This window comes from Nicotiana attenuata, chromosome 1 (assembly GCF_001879085.1).
Source record: "Nicotiana attenuata strain UT chromosome 1, NIATTr2, whole genome shotgun sequence".
In the NCBI taxonomy this organism is placed as follows: Eukaryota; Viridiplantae; Streptophyta; class Magnoliopsida; order Solanales; family Solanaceae; genus Nicotiana; species Nicotiana attenuata.
In genome coordinates this window covers 64,831,707-64,849,493 of record NC_031989.1, presented here as the reverse complement: position 1 = coordinate 64,849,493, position 17,787 = coordinate 64,831,707, and the positions used below count along the sequence as shown (strand labels likewise).

At 39.2% G+C, this 17,787-nt stretch overlaps 1 protein-coding gene across 1 annotated transcript; it reads left to right on the top strand.

Annotated features, from left to right (window-relative positions):
- On the top strand, positions 8,842 to 11,467 carry LOC109236823. The gene is made up of 4 exons (XM_019403051.1): positions 8,842 to 8,977; positions 9,053 to 9,295; positions 9,380 to 10,677; positions 11,387 to 11,467. The coding sequence occupies exons 1-4, from the start codon at positions 8,842 to 8,844 to the stop codon at positions 11,465 to 11,467; spliced, it is 1,758 nt and encodes a 585-aa protein (XP_019258596.1).

The following is a 17,787-nucleotide window of genomic DNA, read 5'->3' as shown; positions in this document are numbered from 1 at the left end:
TACTTTTGCTCCGAATATTACCTGATTTGGGCCCGTTTCCAATCTGTTTCGTTGCAATACCCTACGGGTGGGTCAAAGCCCAGTTCATGGTGATGGTATTTTCTCGGGCTGGCTGGATGAGGCCCAGATCCCTTTTTGTTTTGGAGTTTATTGATTTCGTGGCAGAAATGACACCAGATAGCCACTCTAAAGGGCTGCTATTTAAAAATGGGATCTTTACATAAATAGCTGACCATATTCATTGTTTACTTTTTCAGACATATACATTGATTATACATAATTATACACATATAATACATAATTATGGATATATTATACCTCCACTGGCTATTTTTAGTTTAAGCAGTTGGATGAGCAGCTATTTGGTTAATTCTTCTATAAAAATTAACCTGAATTTAAGTTTTCCAGTTTCATATTTGTCCTGAAGTTAAGATTTTTAGTTTAAAATTTTAGGACGAAATAAGTGTTGGCTAATCTCTAAATAACATCTCTTAGAATGGCTATCTGTGCACTTGTCCCGATTTCGTGTCACTGTTTAAATTTTTACTTCGTTTCAATAATTTTTGCAAAAATAGCTATGTGTTAGAATTTGGCCACATGTCAGGAGTTTTGATCGATGGGAAACTTCCTTGCTCGCACAAGTCCAATTTTGTGTGTCATAACTTCGGAACGAACACGAGCCCTAGTGAGAAACCCTCTTGTCTTGCCTCGTCAAGCGTTTTCGGACAATTAGTTTATCATAGGAATATCGTTTAAAGCTTGGACAAATTTTAAAAAAGTCTTGCTATTAAATCTACGATAAAAGCATATGGAACTGAATGTTCGAATTATTTTATTATGCACATTGAACTATTAATTTAACATGCGTAACTAACATTATTGTTTGCCAATCATAACTTGCCTGCCGCAGTGACTTGAGTCACATACACACGTTTTGATATGAGATAAAATAATTTAAAAAAATGTTTTGTATCAAGTAGAAAAACATAGTCCGAGCCGCTTAAATAAAACACAAAGATTATAAACGTAACCACGATAGGTGAATGTATTTGAGTTATGGACGGATAGGTTATATGGGTAGGAATTTTTACATTCCTATACACTATATGAAACTATATTACCCTCATACTCAAGTTTTACTATAATTACATTTTATATACCCAATTACTATTTATGTATATTTTAAGGAAATTAATGATAATAATTAGTGTCCTAAGTTTTACTCCCCCACGTTTCTCTCTCCACATCCCACCCCCTCTCCCACGTATCTTGCACAGAGAGCAGCAATTCCACCATTGACAATCATTTAAAAGCTTTGAAGCTTTGAATTCGAATTTGGGTTTTCAAAAAACATTATTTGTTTGAATTGGATGTTGTTGCAAAGAATTGAGAATTCTCTCTACGTCTTTCTCTAACTCTCAATCCCAAATGTTAGTAATGTAAAGCAAAGGAAAAGAGAGCAACATTTCCACCATTGACAGCCATTAAAAAGCTTTGAAGCTTTGAATTCGAATTTGAGTTTTCAAAAATCATTGTTTGTTTGGATTGGGTGTTGTTGCAAATAATTGGGTATATGGTTTGGAGTTTATAGCTCAATTTTGAGGGGTTTTGGTGAAGATTAGACTTGGTTTTGACTGAATTTCAGATTGAAACTCGAAGAAGAAGAAGAAGAAGAAGAAGAAGACGACATGACATACATTATACTGTAGAAATTGTAGTAAAATTGTAGAAAAATTATAGAAAATTTGTATTCTGTTGTTTATATATTTTTCTTTTATTCATTTAACTATTGTATAAAAGTTGAACAACATTGTATAAAAATTATATTTAAGTTGTATGATATTGTAGTTGTATATAACTGAGTAGAAATAATGTATGAAAATTATAGATAAGTTGTATAATATATAATTAGTTGTATGAAATTTATTTTTACTATGTATAAATCAGATACAAAATATACAAAAGACATATTGTATAAAATTTGAATTTAAGTTGTATGTTATTATAGTTGTATTTAACTGGGTAAAAATAATGTGTGAAAGTTGTAGATAAATTGTATAATATACAATTAGTTGCATGAAATTTATTTTTACTATGTATAAATTAGATACAAAATATACAAAAGACATATTGTATAAAATTTATATAAAAATTATTTTTTAAGTGGTATGATATTGTAATTGTATATAACTTGATATAAATAATGTATGAAAGTTGTAGATAAATTGTAGATAAGTTTCACTGCCGCATTCTCTAAATAGAACTTTTCTCATTCTCTCACGAAAAAAGCATTACTGATTAGAAGAACTGTGGTAACTCCTTTAGGCAAAGGTGGCAGTTCAGAATTCAAATGATTTTCCCTTAAATCCAATAAAAGCAAATTACACAAGGCAGTTAAATCTGGTAATTTACCAGAAATCACATTGTGTGACAGAACAATGTCAATGAGGGTTGTAAGTTTAGACACAGAAATTGAAAACTGACCCTTCAATCTATTATTCTTCAAGCTTAAAATAGTAAGATTGGTTAACGAATCAAACCAATCAGGAACAGTATCATTGAAAAATTGCCATCAAATGTTAAAGTATGAAGCTTTATCAATCTTGACATCTGAAAAGGAACAGAACCAAAGAGAAAATTTCAACTCATATCCAAAAGTTCAAGTGAAGATAACCTATGAATTTTATCAGGTAGGGGTCCCCAAATACCAAGTGAAACTAAAGTAAGAACCTTTAAACTATTTAACCTTGTCAATGTTGTAACAAAAGAATCAATTGAAAAACCCTCAGATAATGTTTGATTTGGAACAGTAAATCCATAAAATTGATCATTTAGCTTAGTCAACTTATCTCCTTTAATGTTGAGCTCAGTAACTGAGTTGTCTTGACAGGTAATACTCATATGCAGTGTTGAAGTCAAGCTGCAAAAATCTCCATTGTAATTCTCCCAAACATCAAGCTGAATTGGATATTCTAAGTGTTTTTATCAACTAAAGTAAAGCTTGAGTTTCATAAGACTGTGCACTTCCAAAGACGTGAAGTTTCCCCGGAAGCAAAGAAAAACAACGGTTTGCTGGAGAGAAGAGGGGAGAGAGGAGAGAAAGAAGAAAATGGTGTAACTAAATCCCTTGATTGAAGCCACAAATAATGGATTGGGAGCCTTTTAAGGTAGATTGTATATATTTGGTAAACAAAACTTGTTTATGCCAGGTAATTAGTTAAACATGAACATTAAGGGTAATAAAGTTTCAAATAGTGTATATATATGAAAAAATCCCATATGTGTATCCCTGTTATGTTTTGATGATCTAACAAACTTACTATTACAAACTAGATAAGAAACCTGATACACATCCTCAAGAACTTAAGATAACAAGTCTCCAGCCGTGGACACAGTTAAACTCTTCAGAGTCAAAGGAACAATAGAGGGAACAAATAGCTACGAGTTCCCGTGGTGACTGTACAAGTCAACTGCCCCAGCTGTAAAGTTGTTGCCTGCACACGCAACAATGCAAGAACAGTGCAGCAGTCAACTTTATGGGGAATGCCTTTACCAAACTTGCTTACATCATTCAAGTGATGTCACAAATGAATTATTAACATCAAGCAAAGATAAAATAAAACACTTGCACATTCAAGATTTGATCTGATTATTCTCTCAAGTCATCTATCAATCTTGCAAGTGACTCTCAAGGGCATCAAGAACAAAGAACAACATAACAACGGACCAGTTCCCTGTATCGAATTATTACATGTCCTTAGTTGTGGTGTACCTTTGTTGAAGCACTCTACTTATAACTTAGCTTAGTTAGAAGCATTGTGTAGGGAATCTTTGTAAATCATAAACCCTTGTGTTTGTGTCTTGGCTAGAGTTAGTCGAGTTGTAAGTCTTTGTAAAAATGTTATTACAAAGTGGCTTGTAATAGAGTTGTTACAAGTTAGTGAGGGATTAAGCGGTTAATTACTAGGTTACAATAGGTTGTAATCTAAAGTTTGCTCCGTAGTGAAGTTGAAATCCTACAAGGTTAGGTTGTGGTTTTTGATCCCGTGAGCTGGTAGGTTTTCACGTAAAACTCCATTGTGTCATTTACTTATTGTAGTGCGTGTGTGTTCTGTAGGAACATATAGAGAACCTGGTTCTCTATATAGTTTGGTGGACCCTTAATTTCTAACAATTGGTATCAGAGCAGGTTCTTTCTATCAGGCTAACACCTAGAAAGGATCCTCATGGTTGCTTCGCCAAACTTCGAAGAAGGTCAGTCTACTTGCTGTAAGGCCCCGTGAAAACTTCTACTCAAAATCCGAAAGCTCGTAGTGCCAAATTAGGAATATGTGTTAGAAATTTGCTGCGGTTCGGACCCTTTGGACTGATCTATGCATTAAAAAGTCAAGGAATAATATTTTCCAGAAAAGTGCGAATCTGCAGTCCAGTATGCGGTCGCATAATAGCTATGCGGACCGCATAGTCGCCGCTGAGTCAAGCAGTGTGATGGTTAATTTTTAGGTCAACTATGAAGCCAATTATGCGATCGCATAATCGATATGCGGGCCGCATAATCGTCGCATAATCCCCTTGGAATTTTTGCGATGAGCAGTTCTGTGGTGCATTATGCAACCGCAGAACAGGTATGCGGACCGCATTCTTGTCGCATACCCAGGCAGTTTGTTCAGGTTTTTGGGATAAGGGTGACTACATTGCATGCATGTGTTCTTAGAAGATATGTGGAAATTATAAATAGAGAGGCATGGGGAAAGGGCTAGTGTAATCTTGCATAAAAGTACCATAAGACTTTAATGAACACTCAATGCTTGATAAAATGCTCAAGCGAGCTAAGATTATGATCTTTTCCTGATTATGGGTTCAATTGTGCTACATTGCTTAAATAGATTGAAGTATAAAACATTCCGAAACATTATAGGATTAAGGGAAAGCTCTATTGAGGTTTGTATGGCTAAAACCCCGTCTTTTAGAAATTGAGCTCCGTTGGTGTTTGTGTAAATACGGTAAGATTAAAGTTGAATTATTGTATTAATTGTTGTTTCACATGAATTTGGGGTTGCAACCTTATATGCGTGAAAGATGTCTCTCAATATGGTCAATGTGCTATTTTTGATAACTTGAAAAGGTGCGAGGAATATGAATCATGTATTGAGATGCTTAAGACCTTAAATTGAGATTGAAGCTGCATATGTTGTGCCATTTATGTGAAGTCTCATCTATGCTTACAATTTTATTTTCTCTTGTGTGCACATATTATCCCAAATTACAAATCTAACATTGAAATTGGGAATGATGTGAGATGTGGCCTAGTGCCAAATATATGACGTGATAGCCGTGGCCCCAAGTGCCATGAAATGATATATGTGAAACAAAGATTGAAATGAGATGATTGATGGAAAAGAAAAACGCCTTGGTAAGGCGGCCTAGCCGATCGGGCCGAGATCGGACGGCATGCCGCACACATGGTGGTATTGTGTTTGTGATTGAAGTGTATGTCTCAAATGAGGCAACCTAGCCGATCGGGTCGAGATCGGACTCAGCTCAATATAGCGGTGGTATTGTGAACAATGATGAACAGTATGAAATGCCCCAAACTAAAAAGCTATGGAAACACGATGTGAAAATTGTATGATTCTTTTATTTGATAATGTTGTGATCATCTAAAGTGTTTGAGTTATACTTCTGATTTCCTTATTCTTGTATGAAAGTTCTTTCTAACTAGATGGTGTTTAGTTATACATATTAGTACTATTCCATGGTACTAACGTCTCTTTTGCCAGGGGCGCTACATTTTTAAATGAATGTAGGTGGTTCCATAGCGGACACTGCCGATCGTGCGTAGCGGAGTGTCCTCCTTTCGAAGTCTTGGTGAGCCCCCTTTCTCCTTCAAGGGGTTATGTTGTACATCTTTGTTGTATACTTCCACTTTTGAGGTATAGCCGGGGCCTTGTTACCGGCATTGTCATAATTTGTCTTTTGTATCCATAGAGGCTCCGTAGACGTTTGTGTGGGTTACGTATGGGTGTTGGATGGGTCTATGAACTATGTTGTAACTCTAAACTCTTGTTTTCTCTAAATTGTAACTGTATAGAAATCTTGGAACCTAACTACGGGTTAAGGTTGTGATATAAAATGAACTATCAATGTTGAATGTACAGCCCCTCCTATTGTCTAATTAATCGAAAGCCGGATTCCTTAATTATATTGAGTTGGTTAGAAAGTGTTTGATAAGGCTTGCTCAGTTAGGTTCACTCGATTGAGCGCCGGTCGCGCCTCCTGAGGTTGGAGCATGACAAACTTGGTATCAGAGCCTAAGGTTTTAAAGTGTCTTAGGACGTCTCGGAGCCGTGTCTAGTAGAGTCCTTCTTATCGGTGTGAAGTCGACCATATCTATAAGTTGGAGGCTACTTGGGCATTAGGAATAACACCCTTCTTTGATATTCTGGATCATGCGGCAATTGTGAAACTATTCCTCCTCTAACTAGTGCTTTCCTTCAATTTTCAGTACATGGCACCCAAGAAGAAGGCCAGAATTGGCCAAGGAGCCAGTGCCACCCCAGGAGTGGCCGATGATTCACTACTTGATACTGCGGGTGAGGATAATTGCCCTGCTATCACCCTGCCTGATTTCTAGTCCGGAGCAGACTACCTCAGTTCCTGCACCTACGGGGGGTACCACTATCTCAGTCCGGAGCTGAACAAGGCAAGGCGAGTAGTTCAAGGCTACAATCAAGAAGAAGGGATTGACTATGATGAAACTTTTGCTCCAGTTGCTCGAATGGAGGCTATCAGAATTCTCATTGCATTCGCGTCCCATATGGAATGCAAATTGTTCCAAATGGATGTCAAGAGTGCATTTCCGAATGGTTTTCTAAAGGAAGAGGTCTTCGTCAAGCAACCACCTGGATTTGAGAATCATGAGCATGTCTTTAAACTAGAAAAGGCTCCTCGCGCTTGGTATGAAAGGTTGTCAAAATTTCTTCTAGAAAATGGTTTTACAAGAGGAAAATTAACAACACCCTTTTTTCTGAAGAAACAGGAAAGGAACCTACTCATTGTGTAAGTCTATGTTGATGACATCATTTTTTGAGCAACAAACGATTCTATGTGTGAGGAATTTGCAAAAATCATGGGGAGTGAGTTTGAAATGAGCATGATGGGGGAACTGAATTTTTTCTTGGGTTTACAGGTGAACTCCCAAGGGGACAATGATAAGTTAGCAGAAGTACATCAAGGAGCTGCTGAAGAGATTTAACATAGAAAGACAAAAAATTATTGACACTCCCGTTGCCACATCCACTCGTCTAGACATGGATGAACCTGGTTCTCCTATAAACGAGACCATGTATAGAGGCATTTTGGGTCACTTCTGTATCTCACAGCAATTAGACCAGACATTGTCTTCAGTTCGGGACTTTGTGCCAAGCTTCAGTCCAATCCAAAGGAGTCTCATCTGAAGGCTGCAAAGAGAATTCTGAGATACCTCAAGGGAAAGCAGGACCTGTTTCTCTACTATACCTCAGGAGATAACTTTGACTTAATAGGGTACGCCGATACTGACTATGCTGGTTATCTGGTGGACAGGAAAAGCACTTCTGGTATGGCACACTTTCTGGGGTCGTGTCTAATCTCATGGGGCACAAGAAAACAAAACTCAGTGGCTCTTTCAACTGCTGAAGCTGAGTATGTGGCAGTTGCCTCTTGCTATGCTCAACTGTTGTGGATCAAGCAATAGCTAGAAGATTTTGGTGGTTCTCTGATTTTGTGCCCTCACTGTGTGATAACACTAGTGCTCTCAACATGGCAAAAAATCCAGTTCAACATAATAGAACAATGCATATTGATGTGCGACATCACTTCCTCAAAGACAATGTTGAGAAAGGGCACATATGTATGAAGTTCTGTAGCACAGAAGATCAAATTGCAGATATCTTCACCACAGCACTGAGCAAAGAGCATTTTGAAAAGAATCGCCTGGCACTAGGGTTGATGAAATCAAGCTGAGGACCTGGTCCCTTGATGATTGGCTACGAAAGAGATGTATAGGTAAAGCGGATAAAAAGTTTTTTCTGGCACAATCTAACTCATCTTTATACCGTTACAGGTAGACACACATGACAATTACAGAGCAAAGAAGCATCTAATGCATTGCACGTTGGTCAAAGGATGAGGCTAACATTTGCAAAAATTGTCGGGGAACCTGGTTCCCTTGACACAGGTTAGTAGTTCCTCTGTACTCTCATGCACAACTTTTAACGGCTGAAACGGTGCCACGTCATCAATTTTCAGTTTTTTTTTCTGCCGTTTGAATCCGAACGCCTCGCCTCTTTATGACCCGACCCGACTACCCAAATTGCCACCCACTCCTAACCGGTCCCTTACTCTTATTAAATAACCTCTCTCAGTCACTTTCACAATTATCCACATCAAAGAATCCAAAATTGCTCTTTTCCCTTCTTCAAACCAAATTCCTTGTTCTTCAACTCACTAAACTCCATCATGACTGAAAATCAGGAAGCCCAAAGTGCTCCAGTCATCGTTTCCACTATGTCTTCACCTATTGAAACACCAGTGTTAGAGCCAACACTCCCCACTCCAGCCAGTCCAAACCCTAAATCAGAGTCACAACCACCCACTTCTACGACCTAGTTGAGTACTGGTTCTCATTGGAGTCGCAAAACTACGACTCCCAAAAAGTTTGTGGCTGTGACCTCTCCTTTTGCCTCGCCTAAAGCAATGGTCGAACAGGAAGAAAATCCAGAATTCACTAGTCTGCCTGTTCAAGAAAGCTCTACTCTTGAGGGGGAACAAAATGTTGGCCATATACCGGCTGAATAGACAATGACGACCCCTAGCCTTGATTCTACAGGTAATACTTTTCCTACTTCTGAGTTTACCATGGGGGTACAAGAACAAGAAGACATAGAAAACATGTTGTCTATAGCTGTTGAAGGAAGTATCATAGGGGGTGGTGAAGGTGTGTCTGATTCTTAGAGGGAAGAAAATAGTATACTAGTGGAGAGTAGGGAACTGGTACCTGTTGAACCATCAGCACCGGACAGTGCTACTGGGGCACCTACTAAGGGACCTGATCCCTCCACCCAAGATGAGCCAACCCCTGGTTCCTCTCAATCACCCCAGGTTAGTATTGATCCTTCTCCCTCTCCTCACTTTTATGCTGAGCCTTTGTCCATAGTTATCCCTGAGATGCGATCCTTGTCCGAGGAGGAAAAGGAGGATAGTGAAGAAGAAGATTATGATAATGTGGCTCTAGCGAGCTTTATTAGTGCTAGAAGTAGAAGGCACCTCCACATGGGTCAACTTCTAAAAGACCCATCACGAGGTTGCAAAAGAAGGAAGAATTTGAGTCTGTTTTAAGGCAAAGTAAAAAGGAAAAGACGAAGAGGAGATTTGGTGAAAGATGGAAAGGCTGTCAATGAAAAGGTAGTGCCTCCTACAAAAGTTGTGAATGTTGATAATGATGTCACAGAGGAACTAGTTTCCTTGGTTCGTAAGTCCTCAAAGAACCTTACTGTTCCAAAGACCAAAAGGGAGTCTTCTATGGTTAGAAAGGAGTTGAGATGGGTTGAGGGTGAAAAATTTGTTGAGAAAGAGAGTGAGATGCGTGTGAGCAATGCTGAGGGTGAAAAATCTAGTGAAAATCTGGTTAAAAAGTCTGTTGAAAAAGAGTCTGTTGAAAGAGTGTATGGGAAATCTGCTGAGAAAGGAAAGAGTGCTCGAAAATCAGTGAAAAGGAAGAGTAATGCCAGTGAGGATCCTGGTTCGTTCAAAAGGGCCAAGGTTGATGATGCCCAGGATGCTGGGAAGGCAAAATTGAAAAATCAAAAAGTGTTGTGGGGCTGTACATTTGCCCCTAATATTCTGGATATGGTTGGTATGCGTCAATTGGTGGAAATATGTGAATTTCAACAGTGGACACACCTGTTCACAGGTGACAGTCCCAAAGTGTATGAGGAAGAAGTGCGCAGCTTTTATGTCGGCTTCTTTAAAGTTGAGCACGATCATATTTGTATGATGGTGAATGGTGTTGATTTTGTGATGGACTTTGCTGTGCTGGGAAGTATTTTGGGAGTGCCTGCTGAGGGTTTGTCTACTGTTCAGGGAACCTGCTCTTCAAACTTTAGAAATGTTTTCCTGAAGGATACAATAGCTCAGCAAGGGGAACGGGTACGGAAGAAAGCCCTCCTTCCAGTGTACCAATTGTTGTTTGAAATGGTGAACAAGGTTTTGCTTCCTCATGCAGAGAGAAGATCCATTACATCTCGCGCAGACCTGGTTCTCATGGAAGCACTGGATAGCTACACAACTATCAACCTGCCCGGCATCATGACAGAACACATGCAGAAAGTGGTAGAGTTCAAGGATGGTAATCATGAGCTGCCTTACGGGTTCCTTCTCACTAAGGTGTTTGAGTTCTTCAAAGTCCCTTTGGGACATGCTAAGATGGGTACCAGTAAGAAAACCTTCTCCAAGACCACCCTAGAGGAATGTGAATGCATTGAAAATGTTGTAGGGGTCGGTAGTACTTCTACTATCTCCCAGTTGATCAACGCCCTAAACAGTTCCACTATTGAGATAAGTAAGCTGAAGGCAAGGAATGCCATTCTTGAGGATCAGCTAAGTCAGCTTCAGGAGTCACCTGGTTCCAGCATGCTAGTTTATATGAGTCCACCAAACTATAGAGTACCAAGTCCTCTATGAGTTTCCACTGAGAACGCTAATGAAATAGTAAGTAAATAAGATAGGGAGTTTTACGTGGAAAAATCCCTGCTCAAGGGGATAAAAAGCCACGACCTACACTGGTAGGATTTCAACTTCACTATGAGCAACTTTTAGATTATAACCTATGCAATCTAGGAATTAAACTCTTAATCCCTCACTAACTCGTAATACACCTATTACAAGCCACTTTGCAATACACCTATTACAAAGACTTCAACTCAACTAACTCTAATCACGACACAAACACAAAGGGTTTATGATTTTACAAAGGGGATCCTAAGCAGTGCTTCGAGCTAAGCAAATTAGGAGTTACAATGAAGAAAAATTACAAAGTTACAACTCAACTAAGGACAATAAGATACTAGATTTAGGAACTGGTCCGTAGCAGTGTTAAACTTTGTTCTTGATGCACTTGAGAATTGAATGCTCGAATATCAGATGGCTTCAATGCTTGAAGTGAATTCTCAAGTGTTCAAAATGATGTTTTGTTGTAATGCTCTTGTAAATACAACTTGGATGACATCACTTGAATGATGTAAGCACTTGGTTGGTCAAAGGGACAAGTGACTGCAGAACTGTGCTGCACTGTTTCTGTGGCAGTCACTTTCCAGCTGTACACAGTTGACTTTCGTACTGCTGTCAGGGAAACATAAGGGATCAGGTCCTTGTGTTGGTTCTCTATCTTCTAAAGTTGCAGCAGTTCACATTAGCTGGAGTCCGTTAATTATCAATGTGTACCAAGTATGTCAGGTTCCCTATCTGGTTCTTTGACATTAAGTTTGTTAGATCATCAAAAAAATAAAACTAAGACATTGAAAACCCATCAATTTCCCCCTTTTTGATGATGACAAACTTAGACATTGATTACATATTTTTAGAACAGAAATAACCAGATGAAACAACAGGAACTTCACAAGTTCCCCCTGACTTTATGCTTCCCCCTTAATCAGAACCCTGTTTCAATTATACTTCCCCTTTTTGCATCATTAAAAATACACAAGCAGACAATCAACATAAAGAAGTCTAGCCTAGCTAACTCATGCCACATAGTGCACACAACATGATAGAAAAGAGAAGCAGAGAACACAAGCATTAGATAGCAAAAGAGGATAGTTTTTATATATAGAAAACATATGCCTTTGCTATGCAGCAAAGGCACAGATTGGACTGTTATCATCGGGAGTAGTACAAGTGTATCCCAACCACATAAAAATAAACAATTGCCATGTCATCAAAACAAAAACAGAAAATCCAGAAACTGGTCACTGAAAGGGGTTGCCTAGGGGGCACTAGGAGTAGAGGGCTTGGAAGCTGCAGCAAGGGTTTGGAGAACTAGATCTATTCGGGCATTCGCCGACGTTTGCTTGGTGAGCAGTTTCTCTTTCAGGTGCTCCACTTGTGCCCTGAGATCAGCATTTTCTTTTGTCAAACGAGCTATCTCCTCATTTGACCCTAGGGCCCTTTAGGCCTGCTGACCTTCCAGGATAGCATTCCTCGCCTTCAACCTTCGAATCTCCTCAGTTGCGCTGTTTTGAGCATTGATGAGTTGAGAGATTGTCGATGTACTGCCTACCTCCCCCCCCCCCCCCCATTCTTTTTGATGCATCACATTCCTCCAAAGTTGTTTGAGAGAAGGTCTGCTTCTTGGTCCCTACTTTGCACTGTCCCAATGGCACTTTGAAGAACTTAAACACGTGCATAAGAAAAAACCCATACGGAAGACCATGATTTCCATCCTTGAAAGTTGCTACCTTCTGCATGTGCTCAGTCATGATAGCAGGCAGATTCACAGCTGAAAATCCATCAAGTGATTCCATTAGATACAAATCTAATTTTGAAGCCATGGACCTCCTCTCAGCACGGGGTAGAAGAACCTTGTTTACCAGCTCGAAAAATAACTGATAAACAAGCAACAAGGCTTTCTTATGAACCCGTTCCCCTAATGGTTTGCACCTTCCTTAAAATTGCATTTCTGAAGTTTGACCCACACACATCCTTTACAGAAGACACACCAACAGTAGGGACTTTAAGAATATCCCCAAGCAGAGCCACATCAAACACGATATCCACCCCNAAATTGGAGAACGAGAGATGCGTTAGTCTACTTCTAGGACTTTACTTCTGCCTAGAAATTTTGGGATTAAAGCTTCTCAATTCCGACATTTGAATCCTTCTCTAAGAGTGACAGCTCAATGAAACCATGTTGCGATCGACTCAGACACTACCCTTGGTAGTCTATATAAGGATCGATTCTGATGCATTATTTTCACACCAACTCTTCGAGTCTTTCCTTCCTTCTTGTAAGTCCCTGTGCATTTGTTTTGGTCTAGTTTGCCTCTTATCATGGCGCTCAACAGAATAGACGTCTTCTATCGTTCCAACTTCTGTTGAGGCGCTTTGAACTTAGCCTTGCTTTCTTTGCGTTTTCGAGTTGATCATATAATTTATTATGCTCAGATTAAGCAAAGCTTGCAACTAAAGTTGTTTCTCCCTTGTTGTTTTTGCGTTGGAGCCCCTGCAGGAGAAAATTCATAACTTGTTGTAGGAGCACCTGAATCTTAAACAGTTTGTGGAGCTGGAATGCAGACTCGTGGAACCTTGACATATTCGAAAATCACGATCACATAGATCTTGGATTTTTTCAGGTAATCTCTTCAAAATCAGGTTCTTAATTCGAATTTGCTGATGGTTTCAGATTCGCGCGTCGTCACGAGAAACTTAATAACTTTTTGAAGGGATACTAAAATCACAAACGGTTTGCAGCACTGGAAAGTATACTCGTGGAGAGTCGACTTACCTGAAAATCATGACCAGAAAACTAATAGATTTATCCAGGTAATATTTTGAAATTCAGAGTTGAGATCCTGCTATATTACGTCTCCAGATTTGCGCGCGCCCACTAGATAGCTTGTATCTTGATGTAGAAAGCCCGAAATTTTAATATTCTTCCTCAATTCCTTTCATGCAGCGTATACAACCTTGACTTTCGGAAATCAAAATGCAATTTTGTGGCCATAATAAGCCGCACCCTCATCTTGAAATCACGAGCGACGAGCAAAATCAGTCCGATAAAGTTCTCACCTTAGAAGTTCATCCTCGAGTGATCGATTACTTCCCTCTTATTAGAAAGCTTGTTGGCCCAGGTGAAGGTTTGTTTTGAAGATTGACAAAGGAAGCTCAGGCATAAACCAGGTCACCACTCTTCAATGGCCAGTACTACTCCTAGTGGAAAAATAGAATGAGAGACCACATCATAGGAGATGACTATCTCTGGAGAGGACTATGAGATATAGGATATTTTCACTAATGGTCCCCTGGCTACCATGAAGAAAAATGCTGAAGGAGTATATGTGCCAAAAACAAGAGCTGACTGCACTGCTGAGGACTTGAGGGAATGGGAGAAGAATACAAAGGCCAAGAAATGGCTTGTGTGTGGACATGGTCCAGACGAGTACAGTAGAATTCAAAGTTGTACCACTGCTAAGGAAATTTGGGACACTTTGCAAGTGGCTCATGAAGGAACACCTCAAGTGAAGAGGTCCAGAGGAACACTGGTATATTCTCAATATGAGAATTTCACCATGAAATAGTAGAAAGAGTTGAGAAGATTTTGACAAGGGTTCTGCCAGTCACTTGGGAGAGCAAAATCAATGCCATTCAGGAATCAAAGCACACTGCCACTCTTAAGTTGGATGAGCTAATTGGAAATCTCACTGCTTATGAACTTAGAAGGCAAACTATGAAGATGGATGTACCTAAGAAGGAAAATATCCTGACGCTCAGAATCGCTGAAGGTTCTGAACTAGAAGATGATGAAATGGCCATGATGACAAAGGACTTCCAGAAGTACCTAGAGAGGAAAGGGTCCTTTAAGAAGTGGAAGCTACAGAAAACCAAGGGTTCTTGAAAAGCAAACCAATGAGGGGTGCTACAAGTGTGGAAAGACTGATCACCACATCAAAAACTACCCTTAATGGGAAATTGAATGGAAGAAGGAAAGAGCTGGACGAAGAAATAGGAAGAAGGAACAGGTTCAACTGAAGAAGAACAAAGGATCAACAAAGGCTATGGTTGCTGCTTGGGGAGAAAGCTCAAATGAAAGCTCAGATGATGACCATTGGAGATTCTGATGAGAAATCTGAGCTAAGTGTAATTCATCTCAAAGACAAGATTAAATTTTTGTCTAAAGAAAGGCTATCTGAGTTACTTATAGATTTCATTGATGAATCTGAGAATGTAAACAATGAAAAGGAATAACTGTCTACGGAATGTGTGATCTTGAAAGCTAAGTGCGAAAATCTGGAACTTAGGGCTAGTGAAAGTGAAAGTGAAAATATCTTGTTGAAGAACCAAGTTCATGAACTTGACACCACTGTCCTAGAGCTTAGATATGAAAATCTAAAATTGAAATTAGGACAGGTAAACAGAAAGCTGATCACACACAACTCACTTTAGAAGAAAATGTAGGAAAAATGAAAGATCAGTTGTACAAAAGAGATGGGCAGATAAAATTCCTAAAGGATGATCTAAGCAATGTCAAGCACGAGCTAGATAGAACCTGTAAATGGAATAGGTTCTCCGATGCACTTTCATGGCTACATGAACACCATAGTAGCAACAAGAGAGGACTTGGCTACGGGACCCCAACACCTAAGTGGGATCCCATAAGCAAGTACGTCACACTTCCTGAGAACAAAATTTGCACACACTTTGGAAAAACTGGTCATTTTAAAAGTAAATGCACTGCAAAAGAAAAGGCTAGTCAAAAGAGTAACAAAATTTGTTCAAGGGAAAAATAGGCTGCCAAGTTGGGCTAAAAAGAATCCGATTCACCCTTTTGCCTATAGAAAGGGACCCAAACTAGTTTGGGTTCCTAAGACTAACCCCTGATTTCCTTTTGCAGGTCCAAAAGAAGGGGAGCAGTCAAATATGGTACATGGATAGTAGCTGCTTAAAGCATATGACAGGAAGCAAGAACCAGTTCCTTTCACTTGAGGACCTCAAAAGAGGTAATTTCTCCTTTGGAAATGGGAAGAAAGGTGACATCGTTGGGGTTGTAAAGGTAGGAAAGACTGATTCTCACTCTATTGAGAATGTCTACTTGATAGATGGCCTAAAATACAGTCTAATCAGTGTATAACAACTGTGTGATACAGGTAACTTGGTGGAATTCACCTATACCAAATGTTTTGTGATTAATCTTACCACTAGCAAGATTGTTTTGCAGGGAAAAAGAGTAAACAATATATATATTGTACATTTGTCCATACTCTCAGAAAATAAACTCGCTTGCTTAGGTGTGTTGGACAATGATCCCCTCCTTTGGCACAAGAGACTTGGACATGCAAGTCTGAGTCAACTCAACAAATTAGTCTCCAAGGACCTGGTGATAGGGTTGCCTAACATCAAGTTAAAGGAAGACAAAGTTTGTGAGGCTTGTGCAAGGGGGAAGCTGATAGTTTATATGAGTGCACCAAACTATAGAGTACCAGGTCCTCTATGAGTTCCACTGAGAACACTAATGTAACAGTAAGTAAATAAGATAGGGAGTTTTACGTAGAAAAATCCCTGCTCAAGGGGATAAAAAACCACGACCTACACTGGTAGGATTTCAACTTCACTATGAGCAACTTTTAGATTACAACCTATGCAATCTAGGAATTAAACTCTTAATCCCTCACTAACTCGTAATACACCTATTACAAAGAATTCAACTCATTACTAACTCTAGTCACGCACAAACACAAAGGGTTTATGGTTTTACAAAGGGGTTCCTAAGCAATGCTTCTAGCTAAGCAAGTTAGGAGTTACAATGAAGAACAATTATAAAGTTACAACTCAACTAAGGACAATAAGATACTGGATTTAGGAACTGGTCCGTAGCAGTGTTAAACTTTGTTCTTGATGCACTTGAGAATTGAATACTCGAATATCAGATGGCTTGAATGCTCGAAGTAAATTCTCAAGTGTTCAAAATGATGTTTTGTTGTAATGCTCTTGTAAATACAACTTGGATGACATCACTTGAATGATGTAAACACTTGGTTGGTCAAAGGGACAAGTGACTGCAGAACTGTGCTGCACTGTTTCTGTGGCAGTCACTTTCCAACTGTACACAATTGACTTCCGTACTATTGTTAGGGAAATACAAGGGATCAGGTCATGTGTTGGTTCTCTATCTTCTTAAGTTGCAGTAGTTCACATTAGATGGAGTCCTTTGATTATCAATGTGTAACAAGTATGTCAGGTTCCTTATCTGGTTCTTTGACATTAAGTTTGTTAGATCATCAAAACATAAAGTTAAGACATTGAAAACCCATCAATTTCCCCCTTTTTGATGATGACAAACTTACACATTGATAACATATTTTTAGAACAGAAATAACCAGATGAAACAATAGGAACTTCACAAGTTGCCCCTGACTTTATGCTTCCCCCTTAATCAGATCCCTGTTTCAATTATACTTCCCCCTTTTGGCATCATTAAAAATACACAAGCAGACGATCAGCATAAAGAAGTCTAGCCTAGCTAATTCATGCCACATATGTGCACACCACATGATAGAAAAGAGAAGCAGAGAACACAAGCATTAGATAGCAAAAGAGGATAGTTTTTATATATAGAAAACATATGCCTTTGCTATGCAGCAAAGGCGTAAATTGGACTGTTGTCATCGGGAGCAGTACAGGTGCATCCCATCCACATAAAAAAAAACAATTGCCATGTCATCAAGAAAAGAACATAAAATCCAGAAACCGGTCACTGAAAGGGGTTGCCTAAGGGGCACTAGGAGTAGAGGGCTTGGAAGTTGCAGCAAGGGTTTGGAGAACTAGATCTATTCGGGCATTCACCGACGTTTGCTCGGTGAGCAGTTTATCTTTCAGGTTCTCCACTTGTTCCCTGAGATCAACATTTTCTTTTGTCAAACGAATTATCTTCTCATTTGACTCTGGAGCCCCTTGGGCCTGCTGACCTTCCAGGATAGCGTTCCTCGCCTTCAACCTTCGAATCTCCTTAGTTGCGCTGTTTTGAGCATTGATAAG

What these genes read in the sequence shown, in the direction of transcription:
- LOC109236823 (XM_019403051.1), top strand. Translation starts at nt 8,842, where the DNA reads ATGACGACCCCTAGCCTTGATTCTACAGGTAATACTTTTCCTACTTCT. An exon ending in TATCATAGGGGGTGGTGAAG is followed by an intron (nt 8,978 to 9,052) that starts GTGTGTCTGATT and finishes TTGAACCATCAG; the next exon opens with CACCGGACAGTGCTACTGGG. An exon ending in GAGCTTTATTAGTGCTAGAA is followed by an intron (nt 9,296 to 9,379) that starts GTAGAAGGCACC and finishes GTCTGTTTTAAG; the next exon opens with GCAAAGTAAAAAGGAAAAGA.